This window comes from Myotis myotis, unplaced genomic scaffold (genome assembly GCF_014108235.1).
Source record: "Myotis myotis isolate mMyoMyo1 unplaced genomic scaffold, mMyoMyo1.p scaffold_m19_p_9, whole genome shotgun sequence".
Classification (NCBI taxonomy): Eukaryota; Metazoa; Chordata; class Mammalia; order Chiroptera; family Vespertilionidae; genus Myotis; species Myotis myotis.
In genome coordinates, this window is record NW_023416401.1 from 5,572,046 (window position 1) to 5,596,980 (window position 24,935).

The window sequence follows — 24,935 nt, forward strand, 5'->3', positions numbered from 1 at the left end:
TTCGTGAGGGAAGACACACTCCACGTCTTTCGAATTGTTTTTATATCAGCATTCATTCAATTTCTTATGGCATTTTACTGGGAGGATTTTGTTTCTAAAACTTGTCACACAATTTTCCAATCCCCTCTTGATGCTATTTAAAGTTTAAAACTCTACCTTGTGAAGATGATCACATAAAAACCAAAAATAGGATAACATGTGAGAAGTAGCATAGCACAGAAGAAGGAAGACATAAAATAACAAACCACACTGGAGTGTTTTTCTCACTATTTGCTCCGTAGACTCTCAAAACGGCCCTATGTGGTAGGTATAATAACTCCATTTTGCAGAGAGGCGAGTAAGTTCCCATAGTCAAACCGAGAGGCAGAAACAAAGCCCAGACACTGTACCGGGCCAATGTCTTTTTAAAATTCAAATTTATGCCCGGCCAGTGTGGTTCAGTGGTTGAGCATTGACCCATGAACTAAGAGGTCACCAGTTCGATTCCCAGTTAGGGCACATGCCCCCCTTGCAGGCTTGATCCCCAGTGGGGGGCGTGCAGGAGGCAGCCAATCAATGTTTCTCTCTCATCAATGTGTCTATCTCCCTATCCCTCTCCCTTCCTCTCTAAAAATCAATAAAAACATTTTTTAAAAATTCAAATTCATTCTTTAAAATTTATTTTACTATAGCTTCTAATTTAGACCCAGATGACCCAGCTTCCAGTGCTAATTTTGCTATTCATCAGAGTGACTTTGTATAAATTACTTGGCTTCTTGGATACTATGTTTTCTTAGCTTTAAGTAGATGAATAAACTCTAGTCTTCCTGCTCAAAGGATTGTCATGAGGACTGTATAAAACAATGAACTGAAAAGTTCTGTGTAAACTCTAAAGTAAATTATTATTAACCAGTCTTTAGATATTGACAATATAATGTGGGCTTTCTTTCAATATGCCAAATCTTATTAAGTAGTTAAAAAAGAAAAGTAATATTTTTCACTGAGATTCTTATTGAGTTTATGTGTACAAATACAAGCTAATTAAGAGGACTTCATTACCCAGTTGTTATCTTATAATTATGTTCTTAGAAAATTATTACTTTAATTATATTGGCTATCTTTTGAGCCTTGTTATAAGAAAGTATGCATTTGGACATTACATAAAACTAAGAACCTTCCTGGATCCAAATAAAGGAACCTAATAAGAACATTTCCTAAGAACAAAACAAATGAGAAAAACCATCACATATTTTACATTGATGTAAGTGCAATGTCAACTATTCAATTACTCCTAGAAAGTAATACATGTGAATAATTCCTGTAGAAAAGCTTCCATTCTTTTTACAATTGCAATTATAATAGTGACAATGACAATAATGACAGATAATAATGATGTGTATTGGATATTGAAAACTCTAATTATCATGCTATTCGTTTGATGTATGCGAAATTCAATTTGAAAACACCATGAGAAAAAGGTACCTTGTGAACTAGAAAAGTAAAATTAGGAGAGTCTAAATTAACTTGCTAAAGTGGGTTTCAATTATTCTTTCCTAAATAATTCCAGCAGAGCCGTGCAGGTTTATTTTTAGATTCGGCAAAATCTACGAACATAGCGCTACTGCCATAGGGTTCCTTCATATGGCAACACGGCATGCTTTTTAGAAGTTCTTTACATAGGGGAGAAAGTTAGCCAAAATTACTACGTTCTCTTCAAATGTACTAATATTTTTAAAATAATTCTTTTTGCTCATCATCTTAGCACCACTTTGACTAAAGTAATGTATTTAAAAGGTAAGGAATTAGGTAAAATTAAATAGCTGAGTGTGTCATGATGAATAATAATATTTGGATGCCTTTGATTTGAGTTCCTAGATTCTTGCATAGACAAATATCAGGTTAAAAAGGAGATGGAACCTGAGGCTCCCTTTGTTCCAGCTCAGTAATTGCCCAACATTTACCATGTGTCACATCTGCGCGTGTGTGCGTGCATATGTATGTGTGTGTACCCGTGCGCACACGCACTTTGGTTCCCTGGATGAGTGATTGAAGGATGACCTAAAACCTCCTGGTGTAAACAAATTTTTCATCATACTGGTTTTCTAAATGCAGCAAAGTCTCATTTATTTTTATTTCAGTGATTTGGAACCTTAATAATTGGGAAACAGGCCAGATGAAGTTTTTCCTTCCGTGATACATAAGTAAGTTTTCACTGACTACCAGTGGTTCTCAACCTTCCTAATGCCGCGACCCTTTAATACAGCTCCTCATGTTGTGGTGACCCCCAACCATAAAATTATTTTCGTTGCTACTTCATAACTGTAATGTTGCTACTGTTATGAATCGTCATGTAAATATCTGATATGCAGGATGTATTTAGGCGACCCCTGTGAAAGGCTCGTTCGACCCCCAAAGGGGTCGCGACCCACAGGTTGAGAACCTCTGGACTAGACTGAAAGGAAAGTGTTAAGCTATTTAAGAAATCAGGTGGTCTGCTGGCACTTTAGAGCTACTAATATACATTTGGACTAAATTCATTGTCCAAATTATACATAGTTCTCACTTATTTATTCAAGAAAATATCCAGCCATGTTCTAAGCATCGTGGAATCAGAGACTTAGAAGAGGACATAGAAGTACCTACTTCAGTGACCCCCAAGTCTGGTCACCAGGGTCCCTGAGGGAATGACAACATTTAGATTCTTAGTGTAAATTCTCAGGGCCCCATTCCCAGAGATTATGATCCAAGGGGATGGGGCCTTAAAATCAACAGTTGCACAGCCTCCCAGCTGATTCTAACACACAGCCAGACTCGGCCTGGTTTTCTATTTAATGCAGAAATCCTTTCAAAGGTTTTTTTTTCTCTCATAAGTAATTATTCTTATTCGTTAAAGATTTATAATGAGATATACTTTCGTTTTTTAAATCCCCTCCACTGAAGAAAGCTGTAGGACGGTTGTGTTAGATATTTTTTTTCTCCTTATGCTGAGCTGAAAATGTACCTAAGACTTGTAGAGAAAACGAGCCGGTTCCCACCTCTGTGTCACGGGAGCTCTTCAAACACTGGCAGAAGCTACCATATGTCTTCTCTTTCCCACGTTGCAAATCCCCACTTTTTTTTTCCTGAAAACTTTCCGCTTTCCTTACCATAGCGGTCACCTCCTCTGAGTTTCTCTACACTATCCTTGTCCCTCTAAAAATGCGAAGGTCAGAATTGCACACAATATAACAAATGTGACATGCGATATGACGTATCTGATTTCTAAAGGCCTTTTTAAAATCACAATCGTCATTTACCAGTCACAGCGCAGAGCTGGGTTCTGTTAGCTTCCAGCTCACTACAAATACTGATTTTTTTTTTAACCAAATGTTTCAAGCCAGGTTTTCCTATCCTAGCTTTCTCCTAAAAATTTTAGATGTCAAATGCATACCTATTTTTAATGTTTTATGTTCTCTACTGATTTAGACGCTTTATTTTCATTCATTTTTCTTTAGCAATTATTCATTAAGTTCCTACTATATTCCAGGTACTGTTCTAAGCACACCAGAGGAATTGGTGGGAACAAGAGAAATAAATTCCTTGTTCCTGGTGGCACTTCCATCCTGGTGGGGAAATCTATTGAGAACATCACGATTCCTGAAGCAGGACAACCTGGTTGTCCTCACACCTAACAGAGACGCCTGGCTTCAGCTTTACTGAACGGAGTGACCTTGACATAGCCTCTTTGACCTCATTTGTAAAATAGGAATAACAACAGACCTAAGGCATAGGTTTTATTAACTTTCAGGATTAAAGGAAATGTCTATGTAAAGCATTTATAACAGTGCTAACTAAAGCTATCCTCCTCCTTATCCTTATCACCATCATCAACATTATTCATTTGAGTAATTGCAGGTTTGACAATCAAGTGGCCTATGTCCCCACCCAAGTTTTATGACTTAAAAATAACAGAACTGCATTCCTATTGTTCAGATAGTTTAATTATCCTAACCCTTTATCTCTGAAATGATCTTCAATCGCCAAGATTTTTACTCTCTAATTCCCCATACCTGATCTTCAAGAGCCTATGGCCTTTTTTGGAAACATAAATATTTGATGAAAACACTAAGCAGTTTTCAAGGGGCAAAGAACACTGGGGTGGATAATCGTCATCCCCTCCTTCCAAGGCCAAGCTCAATGGTAAGAGTCAGCCAGACCTGGATCTAAATTCTCTTTCTACCACTTCAGACTTTTATATCTTTGGGCTGGCATTCAACCTCATTAAGCCTCGGTTGCCTCATCCGTAAAGTGGGAATGTTTTGACGGTTAAATGAAGTCATCTAAGTGTAATTGAAAAATAAATGGGCTACTTGTAAACGAAACCACCTTCTTCAACAAATAAAAGCTACATCGTGCTGCTGGTTCCTCTCTGCATAATGAAGGGAGATAAAAAGCAACACGTCCAAGGTAACCCAGCAGGGAGAAGACGTGAAGAAGTGATGATTCTTTCCCATGCCTTTCCAATTCCAGTGGACTTGACTCAACCTGGGAAGGCTCAGTGTTTCATACAAGCAATGAGCGATGGGCAATTTCACATCGGGTGGGACAGGAGTGAGGCACAGAAGTGATGTGGGAGGCAGGAACCGCCAGGAAGATGCAGACCCAGGGGCGCCCAGAAACAGGAATGGGTTTGGGATTCCCACAGGCCATGCGGTTGTAGAGTTTTGTAACAAATTTATCAGAGCTTTACCAGATCTGGGAAACCACCAGCTGACATCTAGGTTGCACATGAAAAACACTTATGTAGTTAACCATAGTAATCGATTGACACATGATAACTATAAACCTTACAAATCACTCATTTGAAGACCAATCTTTGCCATTTTGGCATTTTTCCTTTTGCTTGGCAGCCTTTCAGGTCCCATAGGTTACACCGTTTATGAAGAGCCAGAACTCAGGGCGGGACCAAAGGAGGTTTACTCGAAACACAGAGTTTAGTCTTGTATTATTATTTATTAACTATTGTGGTATTTTTCATAGGAACAACTGTAAACCTATTTTTGCCCCACCCTGTATTCACTGCATAAACACGCTTCACAAAAATATAAAACCACTAGACTTCCTACAGTGGTACTGACCCAGATCTCATTCACAAATTCGACTGATTCACTCTCTTGACTTCCATCTCTCTCTGTTCCGGAAGTCATCGGACCTTATGATATCCAAGCCACCGAGTGTTACGGTGGTAATCTTGACCCTCCTCCCATTTTCTTGCTATATTCCATGTTTTGCCCAGTCCTGTGAATTCTAGCGCTGTGATGTGTCTTTGAGCCATTGATCTATCTCTTCATCCCAACCAAACTTCCATTAGCTCCCCTAGGGGGCTGTCCTGGCCATCTGGGCTCCTGCTCCCTCTAACCTACCTACCTACCTTGTCTAATGAATTTCAGCAAAACATTAGTGATCAATGACTTTAATGCCCTTTTTCAAAACGATTAAAGAATTCCCTATTTCCTACCATTTATAAAATGTACATTTATAATCTTCCTTCTCTCTCTGCCTCTGTCTCTCTCTCTTGCTCTCACAGGTAGATGCCTTACTTGAGATTCTTTTCAGGTTTAAGAGCTTCTGAGTTAAGGTCTGAAAAAACGCGAGAGAGGAACTTCCGATGGAAATGATCTTGACCAGGGGGAAGTAAGCAGAGAAGATCCTGAGTGATGAGCCAGGAGGAGACGATGAAGAGCAGGCAACCGTCCCTGAACGCCCAGTCAGAATGGTACCCAAAGGCTCCAGAGGAGAGCTGCTCCCCTTTTCTTAAAATTTTCCAGAGAAGCAAACTCCCTTGAGAATCCGTGGCAGCTGACTTGCTGCTGTGTTTGGGTTTCTTTATCATAGCTGTTCTTGGTAATTACACAGCGGCTTTCCTGGGAAGAGCTTTTAAACAGCCCTGAAATGCCTCTCTGAGGTAGGTAAGCACAGGGCATCATTATCCCCATTTAACAGGGGAGAGAAGAGAGGGAAGGGGGCTCGGGCACCCGTTCCAGTGTCTCAGAATGGGGTTTGTTTCCTCCGTGTCACAGAGGAACTACCTCTGGGGCCTTTCCGTGCAACCTTCTGTGATTCCCGGGTGTGACGGAGCGCTCTGCTGCTTGTCATCTGACATCCGAGTCATCCCTTCTCCCGCATTGAGTCTGGCTGTGCTGTGACTGGAGTATGGTCAGTCACGTACATGATTTAGTTTTTCTAAAACGGAAGTAACTTTACGATTGGTTTGGTCATATCATAAAGACAATGCATGCTCACTGAGGAATAGTCTGACTATACTTAAACGCAGCATGGTAGGTGCCCAGTAAATGCTTTCTGTATGAATGGAGAAACGATAAATTAAAAAAAAAATGAATGGGTGAAAAAAGTCAAAGTCACTGGTAATCCCAGGAACTACTCAGGAATATGTCCTTGGAGATTCTTACCATCCTTCTCCCCCCTGCCCTGCCCCGCCCCCCATCTGTTTTAAGGTCCAACCAGTGAGTGTGGTGGGGTCCGAAGGCAAAAGGGAACAAGGAAAAGGCACATTTCTGAACTAGAGGGTGTAAGAGTCAGAGGGCAATATGTTGGGAATGGACAGTCCTACTGATTAACCCCCAAATCTAACCTGCTCCCTCTCCTCTGCCCTGCCCCAAGCCCCCTGTCCTCCACCCCTACATGACAGCCTGCTGTTGCCAGGCCCCACATCCCTTGCTCTTATTGGATAGCTCTGTTTTTCTCTTAGTTCTTCAGGATCAGAGTTGTTTCCTAGGATGAATGGGAGCTACTTCTGATAGGGGGAAGTTTACCAAATCTGTTATTAGCACGATATAGGACCTTTGTGATATTTGCCATATCCACGTATTACGATATTACTTAATATCTTATTTAAAATTGCTCACTTTAGAAAAGATTAATCCCAGTCCATCCTCGTGGTTCCCACCGCTGGCTGCTCTTTAGAGTCACCTGGGAGAACCCTTAGGAAATGTATCCAGGATAAGGACAGCTGTCAGAAGTCCTGATTTAATGATGGCGGGTGAGCCCGGTCATTGGTGGGTTTTGCAAAAAGCTTTCTGTGTGATTCTCATGGGCAACCGCACTGAGAATCACTGTTCTGAGCAATTTTATTTATGAATCATGGGCCTCCTGGGTTAATTGTGTCTTATTTCTAGTGCATGTGAAAGCCTAGTAATACAGCAAAATATAATAATACCTAACTATTAAAATAAATTTAAAAAATGGCTTCTCGTGTACCATGTGAAATTGTCTCCAATTTACCTCCAGTGGGAGGTAAACCGTAGTGCAGGGCTCACTGCAATAAACCAGGATTTTAAAATCTGAACCTCTGAAACCCTAGTTAATTCCAACTCTGCCACTTACATGTTTGACTACGAGATCCACATCTGTATTGACTGCAGCTTTGCATATTGTAATAATTAACCATCTTCCGCCCCTTCGCTCTTCACCCCAACCCCCGTAGCACACCAGGGTCTTCCCTGACATATACTAATTCCAGGATATTACTGTGTCCTCCAGCATTCGTATGCAGTTCACCTACATTTTTGCTACGTTCCTCTGGAAGCCATATCTGTAGACTGGCTAATGATGGCAGAGACAGAAATGACAAAATAGCCTTCATTTATGATATGTAAGTTTTCCCAAGACTTAGACCATAAGTCTCAAGGGCCAGAGCAGGACTATCTTGATGTTGGACAAAGCCCTTCACACTTCATTTCTGGTCCTATGCTTCATGAGGGACAATGGCACTCAGCCAACATCATACTCCCTGCATTGTCCTCCTTCCCCTCCTCCCAGGTGAAAACTTCCTTTAGTAGCTACAAAGCAGTTGAATATCCTCTTTGCTTGATTGCCTATATAATCCCTAATTCTAATACCTAGTACTTAGTGCCTTTCTTCTGACGAGCATAAATTGCAGTGGAAATAGCATCTCTCTAATCCTCCCTACATCCCCGGGAGGAAGCTGTGTGGCGAGTATTACCTCTTGGACTAATCCTCCTGCAAGTGGGACGCAGGGTCTCACTGCTCGGGAGCATGCAAGCCTGCTGCCCACCCCGCTGGCGGGGACCAGTCATGTTTGTGTGACAGCAAGCCCTTCTCCTGTTCAAGAGGGTCAAGAGGTTCCGTGCAGCCTGTCGGAAGGAGCCATCCCAGCCCCATCGCCTAGCGACCAGAGGAGACACAGCATCCCTCCCAAGTTAGGGATGAACTCCTAAGTGATGTCGGCAGTCACCTCCCAATAAAGCCCAATGATTAGACTCTGCTGCCTCCTGAGAACCAACCTCATTACCGAGGCTCCTCTCTCTCCCTGCCTCCCATCTGGCTGCTTTTGGAAGAGACGAGTGACTTCCTGACCCAAGGAAACCTCGGTCCCTGCTGCACAAGAAAAGACGCAGAAAGACAGGAAGACAGAATGATGTCGAAAGGTCAAGTCTAGGCTATCACATCCCCCAAAAGGACTTGCCTCGTGTGTAGGACATAACAGTAAAAATGAGTGTTTACAAAGCCCCAGTCCAAAGAAAGCAGTTCAGCCATTCAGGATGCCGATGCTGACGGGAAGCCAGGCCAGATCCTATCCCCATGATCTAGAGACGGGTTCTATCCACTCCTCTGACTCCGGGGAGAGATTTCTGGTGGGGAAACCAGGAGGCAGGTTCTGAGGAACTCAGCCAGCCCCTGCACGCAGGCTGTTTCCAGTTGGGGGGTCACTGCAGGAAGAGCCGTGCAGGGACACAGCGAGGAAAGTTAGTCAGTAACCGGATCTATGACTCCAAGCTGCTCTGGGGATATTCGTGGCAACAAATAGGTGCCCGTCTTCAAGAAAAGGGAGTTTCAGCCCACAGCTTCTAAATGGGCCAGGGTTTGTTTTTAGGGGAATAAGAAGTCTCTGGAATCATCCTGGGGTTAGGATCAACGAGGAAGGCTACTTATTTTGGGTAGATAAGCAACGAGGGACTGAGGCAGGGCTGGGGTGTGTGTGCGGTGGAGACAATGAGGTGTGGCTTGTGGGATCCTGCTCAGGGACACCCTGCTGCTGGGGGAGGAATAAAAAGCTCTCCTCCTCCCCTTTGCCTCTCCCTCCCCGGGGGGGGGGGGGGGCGCTAGTTCTCTCTGTTCCTTGCTGCTTCACCACCCCGAGGGGCTCAGTGCCGATGGAAACCTGGGCTCCAGGGCTCTGCACCAAGGGACATGTGTGGAGGCCTCCAAGCCCCACACCCCCAGCCAATCCGTGACAGCATCCGTCCCATGATCAGCTCTTGGACAGGCGGAAACCAATTACTCTGGGGAAATTCACTGCATTCTCTGAAGCTGAATTGTGACCCTAATATTGTGCGGCTTGAATCGTCCTGGAAATTCTCTAGGTACCCAAATTCCATCATCGGGAAGTAAATCCCTAGAGTCTGGAAATTCCCATCACTTTCCCAATGTCTCATTTCTCTTTTTTTCTTCATGTCAGTTAATCAAATTTCTTTTAATTTTATAACCAATTTTCTTCAAACTTATCTTTCCGTAAGTCAGTGTTTTCCCTCCTCTTCTATCGATATGTAGCAAACTGGAAAACAAGCCATCGTTTGTTTAGTCCCAGGATTTTCAAAGTGTGGTTTAAAAACCACTGGCAGCAAAACCTGCTAGGATGTAGCTAAATACGCAGGTTTCTGGGCACACATTACAGGTCCATTTATTTAGAATCTCTAGGGTAGGGCCAGGGAAGATCTGAATTATTAAAAAAAAAAAAAAAAAAAAAAAAAAAAAAAAAAAAAAAAAGCTCTATGGCTGATCCTTAAGAGAATGACTGAGTTAGGCACGATTCTCCGGGGCCCAGGGAACAGGCCCGTGTTTTCTTTCTCTTCCCGCTTTGTGTTACCTGAGGAGCTATTGATATGTTGCTGACTTGGATAATTGCTCAACTGCCTGTATAAATCCAGTTGAAAAGTAACATCTCAGTTAATTTCCCTAACTTATTTTCTAATTCCTTGTGTCCTATTCTTGACCCTTGTTATGAATTGAATTGTGTCTCCTCCCAATTCACATGTTGAAGCCTTAAACCCCTGCTATGACTATGTTTGGAGACAGGGCCACTAGGGGGCTATTAAGGTTAAATGAGGTTATAGGATCTCTCTCTCTCTCCCTCTCTCTCTCTCTCTCTCTCTCTCTCTCTCTCTCTCTCCCTTCCTCCTTTCCTCCCTGAACACACAGAGACAAGGCCATGTGAGGACAGAGGGGGAATGAGGCTGTCTGCAAGCCAGGAAGAGAGGCATCACCAGAAACCAACTCTGGTGGCACTGTGACTTCCAGCCTCCAGAACTATGACAAAACCAGCTTCTGCTGTTCAGGACCCCCAGTCTGTGTTATTCCACTATGGCAGCTCAGGCTGACTACTGCAGCCCTGCTTACCAAAACTATCCAGCAGACAAGAAACATAGGGCAGAAGCGACAAGAACGTAGGGCGGCAAAAGGCCAGTGAGTCTCACAGCCACTTTGGGGAATTGCCACTGGAGAAGGAGCCCTCTACGGTGGAACCTGCAGGGCGCCTTGAGAGAGGGGCCTCCTAGTTTCCACTACACAGCATTACACGGGAAAGCAGCCTACCACTGCCTCTGTCATGAGAACTGGGAATATGGGAGCAGGCTCCTGACCCGCTTGCTGTGTGGTGCCCAGCCACTGTCCACCTGCGGGAAACGCTAACGAGAGCAATGGTCCGATGGAGGAAGGGCAGCGCGGAGGAGTCAGCACAGACACGGCTAAATGGAGAGAAGCGTTTTGCATAAGCTTGTGTGGCAGACTTTAATTAGTGTCTCCAAAGCTACAGCCATAAATCTCTTCCTGCTTCCAGGAATTTTCAGTGTTTCTTATGCTCCGAGACTCTAAAGTTTCCTTGTCATAAAAAGTGCGAAGCAATTCTCCAGAAACATCTTTCTGGGGTGAGGTTCTTCTCTCCAGGTCAATAAGACGATTGCTTCCTGGGACCTGGGCTCTCAGTGGGACAAGGCTGGTGGGGGCTGGGGGGCCCCCTCCCATCCGGGCGCCTCTGTGCATTCCCTGTGGAATGGATTGTACTTGCACTACTTGCTGCTGGGTAGGCCGGCTGCTTCCCACCTGGAGAAAGTGCAAGCCTTGAATTTATTTGAGTGCATTTAAGTGGTGGTTAATAGTTCAGTTTTGCTTTGTCTGCTTTTTCTCTTTCCAAATTTTGAACATAAAAATGAGTGACAGCTGAAGTTTGGTAGGCTTCCAGGAGTTCTGAAGTGACTGCCTAGAATGAGGTACCTTCTCTATGGTACTGAGACTTCCGCCAGAAGAGGAAGATGCTTGCCTTCTACACACACACACACATACACACACACAACCAATTTAGAGAGGTTATCTGCTTTCTTGGGCTCTCCTGGTAGTGTATACTAAAAACTATAAAATTATCAGATGCCTTATTTATTTATTTTTATTGATTTCAGAGAGGAAGAGAGCGGGAGAGGGAGAGGGAGCGAGAGATAGAAACATCAGTGATGAGAATCATTGATGGGCTGCCTCCTGCACACCTCACACTGGGGATGGAGCCTGCAACCTGATTATGTGCCCTGACCGGGAATCAAACCGTGACCTCCTGGTTCATAGGTCAATGCTCAACCACTGAGCTACACCGCCCAGGCATAAAATTATCAGATACCTTTGATAACACTTTGACCTCTTGAATATCCAGGTAAAGAAATCCTTGTTCAAATTCCTACCATTTTTGCACTCAGATCTATGATGGCGGCCCGAAGTCATCTTTGTTATAGAAAAGTAAATCTTTTAACAGAAATCCAGACTTTGATTGTTCAAAGATGTTCATAATCAATATAGAAATTGTTCCGTCCAGAAGCATAAATATTAAGCTTGGAAATAAGTTTGCTAAGTATTCTTCCATATCTATACACTCAAAGTAACAGTTAGTGAAGTAATAGTACCTGCCTACTAAGATTGGTAAAAGGAATTTCTTAGCAAGAGCTGCACATATCTTTTGGTTGCTAAGGAGAATTGCAAGGAGACTGTAACAAAGGAAGATGAAACCGAACGAGTTATTATCATGACTAACTTTTCCATGTCAGGAACGCCTGGGCGACATATGAAGTGAAGCCCTCAGTTGAATCTCAACCACCACTGACAATCCCAGGCTGGCTGTTTCCTGCTGATCCCATAAGGAACCGTTATTCTCTTTCAACTGAGAGTGTCTGGTTTGTAAGTTTGCCTTTTTTTAAAAAAAACAACCACATATTCTTCTTCTGCAGTGGATCTTATGAGTTATCACTGTCTTGGCAGTCAAAGAATTTTAACTCATATCCCTAAAAACATCATTGTATAAATATAGTTTGAATAAAAAATTCCTTATGTGCCTATAAGAAAATGTAAGCAAATAATTTTAGTAATTATGTTTTTTCTTTCAGTAAAATATTTGCTAAACCAAGTCCAGGCCATCACTTAAGAAATATCATGCTTAAGTCAACATAAGGCCCACACAGTCACACGAAGAAAACAAATGACACCAACGTCAACCACCAAACACCAAGATTTTAAAATACTAGACACATGTGCCAATTAGAAGTATCCGAGAATTTTCCACTGTCCATCTGAGTGCATTTTCTTTTCACTTTTGTCAAATAGAACCCGTAATTCCTACAGAAGGTGGGCCAGCTGTGATCTAGGAACCACAATAAGCCCTACTAAACTTGCTTGAAGGACTCTCACCACTTCAATAAGAAAAAAAAAAACAACCACCAAAAAATGACCAAAGAATTTGACTAGACATTGAAAAAAAGTGGCCAATAAGCACATGAAGAGATGCTCTTAACAATATCAGCCACTAGTGACATGCCAACCACAATGAGAGTTAACTTCATACCCACTAGAATGGCTATAGTCAAAAAGACTGATAGCAAGTGTTGGTGAGGATGTGGTGAAATGCGAACCATTATATACTGCTGGTGAGAATGCCAAATGGTGGGGCTGCTTTGGAAAATAATCTGACAGTTCCTCAAAGGGTCCAACATGTGTTCAATGTCAACCGAATAATACATGACCCAGCAATTCCTCTCCTAGGTCTACGCCCAAGATAAATGAAAGCATATGTCCATGCAGAAACTTGTACACTTATGAATGCTCATGGCAGCATTATATATAATAGCAAAAAGTGGCAACTTTTTGTCCATCAGGACAAAATTTTATAACAAATGTGGAAAAAGAGGAAATAATTACATGAAGTCAGGAACGCGTCTGTCTTATTCCACTCTGTATCTCACCACCTAGCACAGAGCTTGGTTGTGACCCAACCATTATTTTATACAAATGTCCATTAACCGATGAATGACTAAAATGTGGTCTATCCATACAATGGAATACTGTTTAGCCATAAAAAGGAATGAAGTACTACATGTTACAACATGGATGGACTTGAACAACATTATGCTACATGAAAGAAGCCAGACAGAACACCACATACTGTATGATTCCATTTATATAAAATGTCCAGAATAAGCAAATCCATGGGTCTATGGAGACAGAGAGTAGGCTGGTGGTTGCCTAGGCTGAGGGGGTTGGGGGTGGGAGGAATGGAGGCTGATTGCTAACAGGTATGGGGTCTTTTGGGGGTGGTAAAATGGTCTACAATTAATTGTGGGGATGGCTGCACAACTCTGTGAATATATTAAAACCATCGGATTTTACTCTTTAAATGGGTGAATTGAATGATATGTAAGCTACATCTCAATGAAATGTTTCATAGGAATCCACCACAGTCTTTCCAACCTTTCCAGTTGCTGACATGGACAGATGAAGCAGATGGACCAGGCTGCGGGACTGGTCCCAGCTCCGTAGCTCGGACCAAGGTGGGTAGAAGGGATACTGTCAGCAGAAACACTATCTGTTCAGAGCAGCCCTGGGAACTCAGGCTGTGAGAATTCAGCTCTAGGAGGAACGCGAGCTATGGAATTAGAAGTCTTAACAGGCAAATAGAAAGGCAATTAGATATAAATAGAACTACGCCTATAAAAATAAAAGCTATTAAGTATTCACAGCCAGACACTATGTTCTGTTATACACATATTCTCCCAATAGTCCGAAGTGCCCTAATGAAATGGGTATTGTTATGTACATTTTATAGATAAGCAATCTGAAAATAAGTCATGAGAATTACCAAGCGAAAGCCAGTTCATAAGTGGTCAGGGTGGGGTTTGACTTGCATCTGTCTGACTTTTAGGTCTTAATTACTATGCAATAGACCTATTTAAGATATTTGCATTTTAACATAATCTTTCTATTTGTACCTCCTGTTATGCCATATTTTCTCTCATTCATCTATCTATCTCTATTTCTATCTCTACATCTACATCTGTATCTATCCTCATCCATATCTATATTTCCTAGCTTTTCTTTGCAGTGCCTACCTACAAACGTCATTCTAGAGTGAACACTTGTGAAAACCTTATGACAGGGAGACTACAGGAATTGCCACTGACAGTAGTGGTACAGTTGTCATAGTAACCAATCCACCAAATTGGTCTGTGCTCTGAGGCACACACTTATGCCTCTGTAATACACCAATGTTGGCTGGGATCCCTCATAGTGTCATTGAACCCTTGTTAATGCATATGAGACAGAAAGTGCTGAGGTCCTACTGTGCATCTTTAAAGCATTACATTTTCCCTTCAAAGTTTCCCTCTCTGACTCACAGGTCATACATCCCCTCTCCTCCACCTTTTCCTTTGCCCATGAAGTTCTGGTGGGGTCAGCTGAAGGGGTGCTAAAAACCAGGACCAGACCGTGGTCTGCTGCTTTGTTCTGAGCAGGATTTATAAATGTGACTATTTTCTATTTGGGCAAAAAATTGCTCTTCCAAACCCAACGATTCCTCACTCGGTGCCAGAACATAAAATTGACTGTCCCATCCCCATCTTCACATACAAAATAGACCTTTATCTGATAAACACACACACACACACACACACCTCAGAGTCACTGGGCAGAAAATTTAAAGCTGGAACCCAATACTATGCATGCTGACTGCGGACACACACACACACACACACCTATCCACATGTTCCAACAATGCCTGCCATAAAGGACTCTTCCTTCTTTCATTTTCTAACCCTGGCGCTTTCTCCCTTCCTCCTCTTCTCCATCTCACTGGCCTCGCCTGTCTCAGAGGCACCTGGAGGCACATAAGGCGGGGAAGTGAAACCGCCTGCAATTCTCCAGTTCACTTCTCTGTGGCCTCCAGTGAGCCAGTCTCCATACGGTGGCCCAGCTGAGCTGAAAGTTCCAGTCCCCGCGCAGGTGCAATGGACCAGCCCTCGCAGGCAGGCAGCGCGCTGGGAGCCGAGAGCCGGGCCCAGGAGTGTGGGAGGGCGGCTCTGGGAGCAGCAGAAAGGGAGGCCTCTGAGCTCGAGTTCATGGGGTGAAAAGGAGGAGGGAAAGCCAGCACGGGAAGACTTCTGTAGCTAAAAAGGCCACCGTTTCCCCTCTCAGGAATGAACACTGCAGAGGGCAAGCAGAAATGCTGGTTTCCCCACTTCCTTCTGATGCCCCTGCGTTCACCTTCAGGGTCGCTTGACCTCATTCTCCTTGTGTTAAAAGTTCCCAACGAATTAATTCTGTGCCGTCCGTGGGCCACAGACATGTCCGAGGGTTCTCCTGCTGGGCAAGCGTGTATCCAGGTACATTCTGCTTAATGTATCTCCTAGCACCGACAATCACTGAATTTCAAAAAGCATTTCCTGTTTATATAGCTTTTTTCCTCATCTCCGCTGATTGTTCCCAAGACGCCGGTTTGTTATAACTACACTTATCAACCCATTTTGCTGACGTGGGACTCAGCTCCCTCGGAGGTAGAACAGGCCTGTAGGGTTATGGCTTCGAAGGCAGCAGTGTTCCCACCACAGTCCAGGTAGGACACATGCGGGGTTGCACTGCGGAATCACCCCTGGCTTAGCTAATCCTGAGCGGAGCCTACAGCCTCCTCCCTGGTCCGGACCACACTGCCTCGAAATCTCTAGCCACCGTCACCTTCTCTCGGTTCCTGGAAGGCACCGAACTCTCTTCTGCTAGGTCAGTGGTTCTCAAGCCTCTGGCCCTTTAAATTCAGTTCCTCATGCTGTGACCCAACCATAAAATTATTTTCGTGGCTACTTCATAACCGTAATGTTGCTACTGTGATGAATCGTCATGTAAATATCTGATATGCAGGATGGTCTTAGGCGACCCCTGTGAAAGAGTCGTTCGACCGCCAAAGGGGTCGCGACCCACAGGTTGAGAACCGCTGTGCTAGATGCTCAGGCAGGTGCTGGCCCTTCAGCAATGCTTTTGCCCCCCCCCCCCCCCCCCCCCGGCCTGGTGATGGAATCTTCCAAGGCTCATCTTAGCCTCTTCTGTAGACAACCTTCTTGGCCACTGGGACACGGCTGCAGCCCTGATACCCGGCCTCCCACACAGGGTACCTGTGTAATTATTTCCTCTTTTTCCTTATACTATAAACTACATGAAGTCAGGAATGTGCCTGTCTTATCCCACTCTGTATCTCAGCACCTAGCACAGAGCTTGGAGCATGGCATCTGCTCAGGACAAAGCTGGGGCTATTCCATAGCAGAACTTGCTGTCAGTGGTAAATGCAGTGCATCGGTGGGTGTGGCAGGGTCATGGGCACGGGGTCCAGGTGGCGGAGGGGCGGCCCCTTGCTTCTCAGTCTGCTGTCCGGTCCAGTTCCGCTGAATATTCAGATTGTTGCAAAGAACGCAGTAACATTTCCTCTCCTCCGTTGGCACAACGGGCTGTGCCCTTTGAACCCTGACACTTCTGAAAAGCCTGCATTTAGCACAACAGCAAAGAGCTTTTTATTACACATCTTGATGGACCTAGATTACACACATGTAATTATCGAACTGAATCAGATTAGAGGAGTGAAGTTACCACAATTGACCTTTTTTCTTTTGAAAACACTTATTTTTTTTTTTTGAGGACTGAATTTTTCGCTTTTTAATGGAACTCCATGCTTCACTCTGTAAATTATATAAGTTGGGTGTGCAGTGATTTAAATGCTTCTAAATTTGTAATTATTTGTCCAACAAATATTGAACAGCTGCTCTCCACGTTCTAGAATTTCCTTGCCCATCCTTCTCTGCTGCTAGTTTTTTTTTCTCTTTCTTTTTCAGACGGCTTATCTCTCTCTCCTTTTTAAATGATGTTAATTTACTTTTTAAAGACTTTATTTATTTAGAGCAGTTTTAGATTCACAGCAAAACTGAGAGGATGGCACAGAGACTTCCCATATAGCCCCTGCTCCCCCCCATGCATCACCTCAACACCCCCACAGAGTGGGGCTTTTGCTACAATTGATGAATCCACATTGACACATCTCTTCATCATTTCTTTGATTTCCCATGTTTTCTTGCATTTTCCTTACTCCTTGTTTTTCTTCCCTTTCACTTCCCTGTGATTTGTTTTCTTTCTTCGCATCATAAGTAGTTGCTATTTTCATTGTTCTTATTATTGTAGGTTTAGTCTAGTACCTTTCTGCTTTTCATGTTGCAAATGGTTCTAAACCTATGTTCACTAATATTAATTGTGAATATGTAAGCCCTTCTGATGTTTACAGTAAAACGGACATACTCACTGTATCATCCGTTACAACTGAGAGTCCTTTCCCCAGTTAACCCACGCTCCCGCCCATTTCATCACGTGTTTGTTGTTTTTGTTTGTTTGTTTGCTTTAAAGCACTCAGCAGTACTAATTCATGCCTCATGAACCATCTTGGAAGTGAATGGAAAGGACATTGCAATACATATATTTTCTGAAATTCTAAATGAACAACAGAAGGCATAAACATTTATGGCACAACAATTGTTCAAATGATTTTCTTGAAACAACACATAAACAGAATAAATTTCCAATTAGAAGGGTCTTGCTTTGTGTTATTAAAGTATACAGGTGTTTTGGTCCTTCTGGCTGCTACCTGTTATATTCATCACCTGTACGGATCACTCACATGCTTAGCTCTCCATGGTCCCCATGGAAACAAGGCTGATGTCACTGGTACTTCAGGGCACAGAAGTCTGGGGGCAGGGGCTTCTGGGTTCAAATCCAAGCATTAAGACTTTGTTTTAGTTTGTTTTGCTTCCACGGCCATCTTTGCATGGTTAAACAAAAAGTTCTTATTTTCATAGATGTATGAAAAATATGTTGGCCCACTCTGTTTTTCAGTAAGTCCCTATCATAGGGACAAATCTCAGCAACCCCATAATTTAGCCCCTTCACCTCGGAACTGATGGCTAAGCATGGTGGGCCAGTGGAGAAGAAGTCGGGCTCTTCTCTCACACTAAACTGAGCTAGACCCTAAATGCTGACCTCAGTTGTGTTTAAGACAAACGCCGTTTCATCGGGAACTCATATTTTTGGATCAAGGTCAGATGGTGAGTTAAGTGCTTTGATTACAAATATTCAGAGCAGCGGGACATACGGGTTGGTATTTAGAAAAATAATGTTCACGTGCTCACTTATATGCCTAGATGAGTTGGCTGAATATATGCATGTCAATCTCAGGAAGCAGTGGGTTAAATGTCCCTGAATTTCCAACTAGAAGTTATTAAAATACCATAGAAATACGATGTAACCCTCTTCTGAATACTGACCAATCTACGGTATTGGTTCAATATCTAAGCATCTATGTTTGAAAAAAATGAGCACCTCAGTCACTGTTTTAATTAATTACTATTTACCTCCCTGGAATCACTATTGAAATTCTTAAGCCTTACTATGGGAAGTTGAAATTTTAACCTAGCATGGTAGATTTATGTAGACTGACATTATCTCCGAGCGGAAGGAGAAAGACCAATGGGACCCTTCCCACTAGAATGAGGACAAAATTTTGTGTCCATTTTGTTCAGTGATGGCTCCCTAGTGCCCAGAACGGGGGTTGGCCAACTGTGACTCACAGAAAAACTCCAGCCTACCTCCTGTTTCTATGCAGCCCACGCAGACAGCATGGGTTTTACATTCATAAATGGTTGAAAAAATCAAAAGGGGAATAATAATATGTCATGACATGTGCAACATGAAATTTCTTGTCTACAAATGACATGTTCCTATCACCCAGCCATGCTCGTTCATTAATGGGTTGTCCATGGCTCTTTTTGTGCTACAGAGAAAGAGTGGAGAGGTTTCAACTTGCTCCACCTCCCACCCCACAAGCCAAAAATAATTACTATTTGGCCTTTTATGGGGGGGGGGGGATGCAGGCCCCAGGCCTAGAACAATTCCTCTCAACTTCTTTTAAAGTCAGATATATTAATATTCAACCCTCACAAGTTTCTTTTTGAAAAGAAAGTCTAGTCTATGTATAACTCTAAGAACAACCACCAGATCATATCCTAGCATAGAGAGGCTCACGGCAGAAGCAGAACACCCTGGATGAGACACAGACACAAAGGCCACACTACCTGGGCTCAGACGGGCTCCGCCACCCACCAGCTGTGCAACCCTCAGCAAAATGCTTACCTTCTCTGTGCATCAGTCTCCCATCTATAAAATGAGGCTAATGATGGTACCCATCACTTACGGCTATTATGAGCATTAGATAAATTAACATGTAACCTGGTATGAAGTAGCTGTTATAAACAAACATTTTTTACTACATGTTTATGTCAAGAAAATGGAGATACTTAGAAATTAGCTAAGATCATAAGTAAACCTCATCATGTTTCTAAATATGGGAAAAAATATAAGCGAGAAGTAAAACGTGAACGTGTCCACTTTTGTCAGCATGTACTCTAAGCCAATAACATGCATTAATATCTACTCTAATTGCTTTTTGACTGGAAGATGTAACTATTTGTCTCCCAAACCAGTGGTATAATTTTGCAATCAATGGTCCTGTTTCAGATAATAAACAAATTGTATTCTGAATGGTTGAGTTAATTCTGATACAAAAGCTAACTACTTAAGAACTGCCAATCTGGGGATATCAAATTGGTATAAAGGGGAGGAACACTTTGGGGAATGCACGGTTACAGGCTTAGTTTGTTGTGTTAAGATTGTGATCAGTTCTGAGAAAGAGAGCCAATGGAAAACTGTGCCTCGCAGTTAGAGAAACACTTCCTGAACACCAAGCCAGGAATCAACACTGTGGATGAGAAAATCTAACAGCTTTTTAATCATTGCAGGTCATTGTAGCAAATGGGTAATTAGCATGTCTGATGTTTACATTCATTTATGTGAAATCTTTGAACAGACTATGTTTTGTAGAAAGTGAAATCTTTATAGGGTAGTCTTCTACCTGCTATAAAACATAATGTCTTGAAAACTATACACTAATACCGAACTCTACATGGGACTGCAACGCCTGGTGGCCAAATGTTTAAAAAATGTGATCATTCCCATGAATGCATTTCCACTACAGGTGTTTCTGGAGGAGGTTCGATGGCCTTTTGTCCTGTACAATAGTAACGTCCATTGAGGAAGATATTGGTGAAGTGCAATGCTGAGGCTTTTTAATTCTATAACCTTATTCCTTCAACTTTCAATTGGCATTTATTTAACTCTTCCATTGTGGGAGGTGCAATAAAAATGCAAAAGAGAAATTAATTAATCCAGTCCAATTTGATTTATTTGGGACAATGACTAAATTCTGCCTTAAAATGTAAGAAATCAAAATAAAAAAGAAATTTTGGGTTGCTTAAGATAAACTTAGATTATAAGTCTCCTATTGTTTACTTTTTAATGTTCTACGCATTGCATGTCATGTCCCTTTACTAAATTAAATTTTTATGCTTTAGAATAATGACTCTTTTAATAATGACTCTTCCAAAACTTTTCAAGAACTTCTTTCTTAAGTTTTATATTTCTTACAAGAAAACAAAACAAAAATAATGAAGAAAGAGGACTTCAAAATATTTTAATTTTTGTCTACTCACGTCTTGTCTTAAATTAGTTATGTATACATTTGAATATAAGAAAGTAAAGCTCTTATTTTTAAACTTATTACCCTAAATGCTTAGTTTGCTACAATAAAATATGAATTTGAACATAAATGACACACTCAAAAAACAAAGCAATGACAGCAAAAATTAAAAGTTAATTTGGTTATTTATAAAGTCTTTATGCTTGGGTTGCTTTATTTTTCTAGACTTAATAAAAATGCAGAATTACTTAATATTTACAAACATGTTTAAATTTTGTTATATTAATAGACCTATTTTCTATAGATAACATATTCTTAACAACTAAATTCTCTTTGAAGTTATTCTATTTTGTTCTTATTTCAACAGGCTGGTCAATTTTAATTTTCCACCTCCTCTGAATTTGGGGAACTATTTAGACTTTAAGAACTACAGGTGAACAAAAAAATAAATACAATGGATGCCCTCCCATTCAATTGTCTTCAATAAAAGTGATGCAATTGCAAAAACAATGGTTTAACGCATTTACCTCCCTGTTAAACCACACATAAGGCTGAAAGGACATTCTCATATTATGCTGATACTATAATAAATGGGCTGATGTCATGCTACTGGCTGCAACTCACAGCATTTTCTACATTAAAGTTAGTAACTGGATGCTTATCCCTACATTCTTTTTGTGAGTTAAAATTAGAATAATGCCATTAGTCCCTAAAATTAACATGCTATAGTTAGCAATAATGTAACAGAATCTCAATTATGTTTCTTTGAGATCAACAATAGATTCCCATGAACTATTTTCTGTATCTTTCTCTTTGACAGGAAAATACAGTTTCTCACTGTGCCGAGGATTGGATTCTTGCAGCATCCGTGACACTTGTAAGCATTCGGGGGTCAGACACCACCACAGCTCCTTCAAATGACATGGCCCAGTGAAGCTGGGAGGTGTCACCATGGAGCCGGCAGCCTGGTAGCGCAGCCATCCGCCAGGACAGAGCCGGCAGGCCCGGCTGGCGTGCTGCAGCCAGACGAAGGTGGCAAATGTGACTTTGCATTTTGAAAGTCCGCCCTTGTAACACTGACTCCTGGGACATACTTATTCCATACAAGTGCATGGAGGGCCTCAGAAATTATTGATTGGACCAAATGTATAAAGCTCATTTCCAAAAATTACTCTTAGAACAAGTTAACTCTTAATTTTATTATCCTTCTGGCTTTCTGAATTCATACTAGATAGTACATATTTTTAAAAATATGGGTACATGTACATTCAGGACTACAACTGTGTTGTGTGTCTTGAATCTATATGTGTATGCTAAATTAAGTATGCTGGCAGGATAAAGGTTAAATAATAGAATATTAATCACCAGTGCCCATTGTGCGATGCCATTTGCCCATCACACTAAAGCTCACCATTTTGATCTTTAAACACATGAAAAACTCCTACAAAATAAATGTACATTTCATCGTCTTCTTCTCACTTGGATGCTGTGTTCGCTACTTAAGCACACAGGGGTTTGCATTCCTGCTTGTGTTATTGTCTTACTGTCATCTTTTGCCACCCCAGATTATTAACTCATCTCTCACAAATATGAGAAAAATCAACTGACAAGGTTCCTAACTCCAAGGTTTCACATGCCTCCTGTGGGCCTCACCAGGGCTGCCTGAGCAACTGCAGAGAATACCTTCCATGTCTTAAAACTTTAGCCACCGGGGTCTGGCAGAAACACCACGACGGGAAAAATAAACAGCGAGTTCCACAAGCTGCACAGAGTGGGCCCAGCCCCTCGGACATCCTCCGGAACGGGAAAGTGCCAGGATGGGCGCCTGAACCCCGCCTTTCCTGATGTAACACCTCCGTGGGTTAGGCTGGGGTAGCCTGGCGTCTGGGATCGTGATGTTCCATCATGGGAAACTGAACAGATACTGCTGCTTCTTTTCGAAAAAAAAGGAAGCATCCTTAGTCTTGGGCTCATTAAAAAGGGTTTTAAAAAAGGAGCCAGTAAAACACGATTGTCAGATCCTACAGTATTTTCTTTTTGGTTTGTTTTCATCTCAGCAGCACTGTAAAAAGGTATCCTTTCTCTCTCCCCTTGGACATGAAATCTGATTTGCAATACACACCAGGGACAGATTGCAAGGAGCAGCAACAGCCACAACAACCAATCCCCAGCTCCCTGTGGCTCCTGGGCAGGCCCACAGCCCTGCCTGGGGCCAGATGACTCCCTTCCTCCCCATTTTCAACGACCTCCCCTTTGAGATGGGGGCCACTGGGCATGATCCACCCACACACACCCTGACACCTCTGGCTCTGCTCTCCTTGGAAAGTGACAAGGAAAGGCTTCCCAGGAGACAGAAAAGTTTGCTGGGCATGTGATGCCTGCCTTTCCAGTCGCCACCCTCATAGACAAAGCACTCAGGGGCTCTCACCTTCTGAGGGAGCAGACCCCATGGCGCCCCAAACCAGGAAACCACTTGAGCACCTGATGGAAGGATGGGAGCCTGCCTCTCCCAGCTGCCAGGTGCTTCGGATGGCTCAGGGCAGGGGGAGAGGTGAAGCTGGAGGGAACTCCTCGAGGCAGCATCCACTCACTTTGATTTGAGTTCAAGTGCAGCTGGATGGCGAGGGCTCCAAGGGGCACTTTAACTGCCCTGGCCTTTGGCCCCACCTGCCTGCCAATTTCGCTCCATGAGTCCCACCTTTCCCGCTCAGGGGGCGCTGGGAACCTGGCTACCCAGAGCCTGGGGACCTTTCAGGGACCCTGCCATCAACTTTCCCCACAGTCTGGATTGTTTGTTTACATGAGTTTGGAGCCTGCCAGAGCCCCCGGCCCAGCTCCCCCGCCCCTCCTCCACCCTATCCCATATCCCATCGCCCTCCCCTCCCCTCCCCTCCCTGCGGCCTCTCACCGCCCCCCCCCCCCCCCCCCAGCTCTCCCCTTCGTCGCCTACCTGCTGGCCAGGCTCTGCCGGCAGTGCTGCCGGAAGGGCATCAGGTGGTAGTTCATGGCGTCCAGCAGCAGCTTCTGGCAGACGGGGTCGCTGCGCATGAAGTCCACCGACTGCACGCGCTCCACCAGCTCGGGGGCCGGGATGAGCGCGAAGCGGAGGCGCTTCATGAGGTCGGGCGCGTGCGGCATGCGGGCCTCGCGGTCGTGCTCCAGCCACAGCACGGACATCTGGAAGAGCGCCAGCTCCGACTCCACGGGCGGCGGCAGCGCGTCCAGCAGGGCGCGCAGCTCCTCGAAGTTGAGCAGCAGCACATCCTCCACCAGGTACTTGTTGGCCAGCTTCTTGGTCTCCTCCAGGCCGTGCAGCGCCGCGATCCGGCACACCTGCTTGTAGTTCTGCACCGAGATCTGGTCGTTGAGGAACTGCACGCAGAGCTTGGTGACCTGCGGGATGTGCAGGATCTTGCTGACCGACAGCACCTCCTCCGCCGTGTCCAGGGACAGGGTCACGTTGGCCGTGTAGAGGTACTCGAGCACCAGGCGCAGGCCGACGGACGAGCAGCCCTGCAGCACCAGGTTGTTGATGGCCCGCGGGCTGGTCAGCAGCTTGTCGTCGGGGGAGGAGGCGGGCGTCCCGGGCTCCTCCTGCGGCGGCGGCGGCGGCGGCTGCTGCGGCGGGTGCGGCTGCGGCGGCTGCGGCGGGTCCTTGGGGGCCCCCAGGCCGTCCTGGCCGACGCCCCCTCCCCCGAGCGGCGGGGGGCTGGAGAAGAGCGAGCGGAAGTACTGCGAGCAGGAGGCCAGCACGGCCTTGTGGCAGTGGAACTGCTGGCCCTGGGCCGTCAGGGTCACGTCGCAAAACAGCTGCTTGCGCCACAGCAGGTTGAGGCCGTGCAGCAGGTTGTCGCTGTGGCTGGGGTCGAAGGTGGAGGTCCTGTCCCCGGATCTGGACATGGCGAGCGGGCTGGGCGCACCTGGCTTTAAACCCTCCTCCAGCCTGGCGGACGGGGGTGGGGGCGGGAGGCGAGGCGCGGGGAGCGGCGGGGTGGGGGTGGCGGGGTGGGGAAGGGTG

The 24,935-nt window shown here is 44.1% G+C and overlaps 1 protein-coding gene across 1 annotated transcript in view; it reads right to left on the minus strand.

Moving 5' to 3' along the window:
- The window catches only part of KLHL14 (kelch like family member 14), a 94,989-nt gene extending 70,172 nt beyond the window's left edge, over positions 1-24,817 (minus strand). Inside the window, exon 1 of the mRNA XM_036323646.1 lies at positions 23,868-24,817. Coding sequence (XP_036179539.1) covers positions 23,868-24,817 — 950 coding nt within the window. The remainder of the gene's footprint in view (positions 1-23,867) is intronic.
- Between the last annotated feature and the right edge of the window lie 118 nt (positions 24,818-24,935).